This window comes from Phycodurus eques, chromosome 20 (assembly GCF_024500275.1).
Source record: "Phycodurus eques isolate BA_2022a chromosome 20, UOR_Pequ_1.1, whole genome shotgun sequence".
In the NCBI taxonomy this organism is placed as follows: Eukaryota; Metazoa; Chordata; class Actinopteri; order Syngnathiformes; family Syngnathidae; genus Phycodurus; species Phycodurus eques.
Window position 1 is genome coordinate 577990 of NC_084544.1, and position 5533 is coordinate 583522.

Below are 5533 nucleotides of genomic sequence, written 5' to 3' on the forward strand. Positions count from 1 at the left end.
TCCAAGTTCAAGTAACAAATGCAATCAACAACATTGTCACATTCTGATAAATGTACGCTTTGACAGAGTTGTTTGTTGAAGTGAAAAGGTGTTTCTGGAAGAATCTATAACAGGATTCTAGTACTCTCTTGTGCAGATAAAAGGAGTGAGAGGCAAACCAGCAATCGACACTTTGTGATAGAAATTCATCGGAGCTATTCAGCTGCTTGATACCAAGAGAGAAGAAATCCTTAACACGATGTGACTGATGATTTCCTACAAATTTAACGGACAGAAGAAAGCAACCAGATGATCTCAGATGCATCTCATCCAGAACAGCAAAGCCTCCAAAAGCCTTTAGCGTGGCTTAACAGAACCGTCGTAATTTTACAAAAGCGCTTTATGAACAACACCATTTCCGTTTTCAAGCGTGATGAGAAAGTGTTTGGGTGGAAAAACAGCTCTTGTGCTCCAACACCTGGAGGAAGACGAGTGCACACGCATCAACCTTGAAAGCGTACGCATAGCACGTGGAGTCCGTGTGAGCTCACTCGCTATGTGGCACTCGGAAACGGGCTCGCAGGGGAATTTGAAGCAGGCTCGGAAACGGGCTCCGAAGGGGACTTGGAAGCGGGCTCACAATCAGCATCGACAGCTGTCAGAGCACAAACATAGTGAGAGATGCGCACTCTTTAGTATAAAAGGTTGACATCAGACCTTCACAGGACTGTTTTGTTGACTGCGGCTCAATGGATACAGAACTTGTTTTACTTACAAGCTGGAGTGTATTTGGCTGAAATGAAAAGAGAGAAACAAAGTTCCAGTCACTTTTTGTCACAAAAGGCACGAGGCCAACAATGTTCTCTTGTGATCTTCCTGGCAGACCAAACATTTGTGCCCCTCACCTTGTCTGCTTTTGTAAAGCTTGACGAGGACCACGACAACCACCGGAGCGAGGACCGCCAACGGGACAGCGATGGACACCATCATCTCCCTCTTTTCTTCTTCTTCTTCACAAAGCAGCAAAGAGAGAGAAAAGAGGAAAACATAAATGATTGCTCCCCAGGGAATCCGAGGCGTTTGGCACACACCAATTCAAGTGGCTCCAATGTTGGTCACCTCGGATGCGCGCATTGCTCAGGATGCCGCTTATCTCCAGCTTGGTGACGATGTCGTCCTTGACGCCGGACAGCCGGAACACACATTCGTAGCGGCCCTCCACGTCGGCCGTCGCCGGCATTTTCAGGTCGGCCGTCGTCTGGAAGGTCCCGTCGTGGTTGCGGAGGGTCTCTCCCACCTCCACGTCTTCGTGGAGCTGCTCGCCGTCCTTCCTCCAGAAAAGTTCGGCTTTGTCGGGGTAGAAACCTGTCGCGTGGCAGGTGACCGGAGAGGACGGCGTCTTCTGGAGGAGCGACACCTTTGGAATCTCTACACGCAAAGTGAGACACGCTTGAGAGAAACGATGGAGAGAACGAAAGTTGGAGAGAACGTGTGGTAAATGGTAAATGGGCTGCACTTATATAGCGCTTTATCTACTCCATCTCAGTGCCCAAAGCGCTTTACAAAGCCTCACCTTCACACACTCACACACACATTCACACACCAACGGGCGACTGATGCCGTGCGAGGCGCTGCCAGGCCCGCTGGGAGCAAATCAGGGTTCAGTGTCTTGCCCGAGGACACTTCGACATGCGGACAGTCGGAGCAAGGTTTTGAACCGGTGACCCCCTCGGTCACTGGACGACCCGCTCTACCTACTGAGCCACAGCCGCCAAGATATTGAAGTTGGAGGGGAGGAAAGATTGGAGAAAGTGTGACAGGACAAAAGATGGACACAATATGCAGAAAAGAAGGGGCGCATGTATGATATGTTGAAAGATGGAGATGAAAAGATAAGAGAATGCGCGAGGGATGAAAAGATAGAATGTGTGAGAGGTAAAAAGACAGAGAATGTGGGACAAGAGTAAATGAGAGGATGCGGAAAGAGTTTAGGTTGTAATGCCAAGAATGTTCGTGTAGGGGGCATGCTAACATGATGTGTTTGTACCTGTTCTCATGAGGAAGTCCCTCCCATTGTTTACAAACTTCTTCAACCAAGAAGGACATTCCTCAGTGTAGTAATGCTTCCTGTATTGATTAAACATGTCCCATTGGTCCATCCTGTGTTTGGTGAAGAGAGATTGTGGGTGAACTGCGATCCATCTCATGGTCTCCAACTCAAATGCTATGAAGTCTTCTCCATTATAGCGTATGTACTGAAAACCATCAACCTCATCAGTCTCATCGTCCCATTCACAACCAGACATCACCTGGAACATGTGAAGACCTGAGAGTAGGACACACACACACACACACACACACACAAAATCACATTTTAGAAACAGCAACAGGAAAGAATTTCTAATGAACATGACACTGCAAACCTGGTAACACCCTGAGACAAAGGCTGATACACCCCAAAGACTAGACATACCTAAACCCAGAAAAGCAATCTGGTGTGTGCGGTAAAGTGCAGTGAGGAATGCACAGATACATACATTGGGGAAACCAAGCAACCACTAAGCAGTCACATGGCGCAACACAGACACGCCAGCTCTTCGGCGCAAGACTGTCAGCTGTCTACGTGCACCTCCGAGAGAAAGAGCACACTTTTGAGGAAGACAAAATGTGCATATCCTGAGCAGAGAAGACAGACACGGTTTGAAAGAGGAGCGAGGGAGGCCATCTTTGTCAAGGTTGAGAAACTACCTCTGAACAGGGGGGCAGGTCGACAACGACATCTATCTCTTATATATATATAATGCTGTCCTTTCATCCATCCCTAGGAAGATTTAGAAATGTTGTTCTTTGCGAATAAACACGACACAGTCATTTTTGGCTTTAGGTGCCTGCATGACCTTCCCACGGGCTCACCACCTGTGGGAGGGGCCACAAGGATCAGGTGCAGTGTGAGCTGGGGGTTGGCCGAAGGGTTAGCTATCCGATCCCCGGCTACAGAAACTGGCTCTAGAGATGTGGAATGTCATCTCTCTGGCAGAGAAGGAGCCCGAGCTGGTGTGAGTTCTGACTCGATATAGTCGGTTTGGGTTAGGGTAACCCTAACCCTCGCCTCCACACAAGGCTTGGGCTCTGGTACGAGTCCTCTTGAGAGAGGTTGCACGCCCTTCCACTCTGGAGTTGCCAACGGTGAGATGCACCAAGCAGGTGTGGGTATACTTATTCCCGCCCGGCTCGGCAGCTGTACATTGGGGTTCAGCCCGGTGGAGGAGAGGGTATCCTCCTTCCGCCTTTGGGTTGTTTGTGCCTATGCGCCAAACAGCAGTTCATAGTACCCACCCTTTTTGGAGTCCTTGGAGGGGGTGGGGGAGAGCGCTCCCGCTGGGGACTTCATCATTCTACTGGGGGACTTCAATACTCACGTGGGCAATGACAGTGAGACCTGGAAGGGCGTGATTGGGAGGAACGGGCCGGGCCCCCCGATCAGAACCCGAGGGGTATTCTGTTATTGGACTTCTGTGCTGGTCACGGATTGTCCATAGCAAACACCATGTTCAAGCATAAGGGTGTCCGCACGTGCACTTGGCACCAGGACACCCTAGGTCGCAGTTCGATGAACGATTTTGTGGTCGTGCAATCGGACTTGCGGCCGCATGTCTTGGACCCTCGGGTGAAGAGAGGGGAGGAGCTTTCAACTGATCACCACCTGGGGGTGAGTTGACTCCGATGGTGGGGAAGATGCCGGTCTGACCTGGCGGGCCCAGGCGTATTGTGAGGGTCTGCTGGGAACGTCTGGCAGAATCTCCTGTCAAAAAGGAGTTTCAACTCCCACCTCCGACAGAACTTCGCTCACGTTCTGGGGCAGGCGGGGGACATTGAGTCCGAGCGGACCATATTCCGCGTCTCCATTGCTGAGGCGGCCGACCGGAGCTGGGGCCGTAAGATGGTCGGTGCCTGTTGTGGCGCCAATCCCCAACCCCGTTGGTGGACGGTGAGGGATGCGGTAAAGCTGATGAAGGTGTCCTATCGGGCATTTTTGGGCTGTGGGACTCCTGAGGCAGCTGATGGGTACCGGCTAGCCATAGTTGGGATGGGGCACTGCTGACCTCGACTCAGGACGTTGCGAGTCGGTGGGGAGAATTCTTTGAAGACCTCCTCAATTCCACCGACACGCCTTCCCATGAGGAAGCAGAATCTAGTGTCTCTGAGGCGGGCTCTCCTATCTCTAGGGTTGAAGTCACAGAGGTGGTTAAAGAGCTCCTCGGTGGCAAGGCCCCGGGGGTGGATGAGATTTGCCCGGAGTTCCTAATCTCGACTCTGCAACATCACGTGGACATTGGGGATAGTGCCTCTGGAATGGCAGACTGGGTGGTGGTTAAAAAGGGGGACTTGAGGGTGTGTTCCAACTACAGTGAGATCACACTCCTCAGGCTCCCCTATCTATTCAGGTGTGCTGCAGAGGAGGGTCCGTCGGGAAGTGGATTCTCAGATTCAGGAGGAGCACCGTGGTTTTCGTCCTGGCTGTGGAACCATAGACCATCTCTACATGCTCGGCAGTGTCCTCAAGGGTGCATGGGAGTTCGCCCGACCAGTCTACATGTGTTTTGCGGACTTGGAGAAGTGTCCCTCGGTGAGTCCTGTGGGGGGTGCTTCGGGACTATGGGGTACCAAACGGTACCCCATACTGGGGGTACTTTTCGGTTCCTGTACGACCGGTGTCAGAGTTTGGTCCGCATAAAAATGTATGAGGACGCCAAACATATTTCATTGGCGAAAGTTAAAAGTTAAAGACAAACCTCCAGTTTGGTTGAGGCGCTCCTGATCCATTTCAAAGTTGACTTTGAAGCTGTGCTGATTATCACTACTGTCCTGAGTCACTTTCTCCCAGTAGTGGGGATCATCTGCTGTGATTTTGTTCATCCAGTCCTGTTTGGCTTTTGCTTTCCTGCTCTTGCTGTCATAGTGAGAAATCGGAACGCCGTCAATGTAACCGACAGTCAAGTACTCGGGGAAGTTTGGAATTTGGTAGGACACAACGGTGAAATAAATGAGCGAGTGAATGACTGAAAGAAAAAACAAAACAAAGCATTTTCCTTGTTTGTTTTCTGTTCAACAGTCTTGTACAATTCATATTTGAAATGATTCTGACACAAACAAACTCAAACTAAACGCTCAAGCTTTTCAGTGGATTTGACAACAGACAGCCATAATTCATTTACTACTTCCATTTGTCAATGAATATGTTACAATGATAGTACACGTTTAAGTTGAATAACACTGCTAACTCAATATTCCAATGAAAACTATTACAAGTATAATAACAACCGTACTCTAACAACAGTATTGTATTTCAGAGCATTCAAGTAAAAGAACTTTGGACTCAGTCGTCCAAGAGTTTCCTTCTTTAAAGTCGAGCGCATCAAAATGAATCAGAAAAACTTGATTGGGAAAATAGAGTTGTAGACAAAGTGCACTTACGAGGCGTCACCCTGTGGATTTGCACTGCCACAACAAACAACACAAACAAGTTCATCTTCAACACAAAGTGACGACAACT

General features: G+C 49.5%; 1 protein-coding gene across 4 annotated transcripts; it reads right to left on the bottom strand.

Moving 5' to 3' along the window:
• LOC133395347 (major histocompatibility complex class I-related gene protein-like) lies at positions 1-5533 on the bottom strand. Of its 4 annotated transcripts, none has more exons than XM_061664114.1 (7): positions 5455-5533; positions 4773-4930; positions 2027-2305; positions 1099-1407; positions 885-989; positions 755-772; positions 1-634 (listed from the first exon to the last, which is right to left on the bottom strand). In XM_061664114.1, exons 2-7 carry the CDS (start codon positions 4894-4896, stop codon positions 534-536), a joined length of 936 nt encoding a protein of 311 aa, XP_061520098.1. In that variant the 5' UTR covers positions 4897-4930; positions 5455-5533; the 3' UTR covers positions 1-533. The 4 variants fall into 4 exon arrangements, with proteins under 4 accessions (XP_061520098.1, XP_061520097.1, XP_061520096.1 ...); XM_061664113.1 differs by having other exon boundaries at positions 885-986; positions 4773-5039; positions 5455-5515; XM_061664112.1 differs by having other exon boundaries at positions 4773-5039; positions 5455-5515.

Bases quoted from the DNA above. Each gene is read 5' to 3' on its own strand.
- LOC133395347 (XM_061664112.1), bottom strand. From the start codon at position 5,509: ATGAACTTGTTTGTGTTGTTTGTTGTGGCAGTGCAAATCCACAGGGTG. The intron at 5,040-5,454 runs GTAAGTGCACTT...TTTTTCTTTCAG, and splicing joins AATCCACAGGGTGACGCCTC to TCATTCACTCGCTCATTTAT. The intron at 2,306-4,772 runs GTTTGTCTTTAA...TCCTACTCTCAG, and splicing joins GCGCCTCAACCAAACTGGAG to GTCTTCACATGTTCCAGGTG.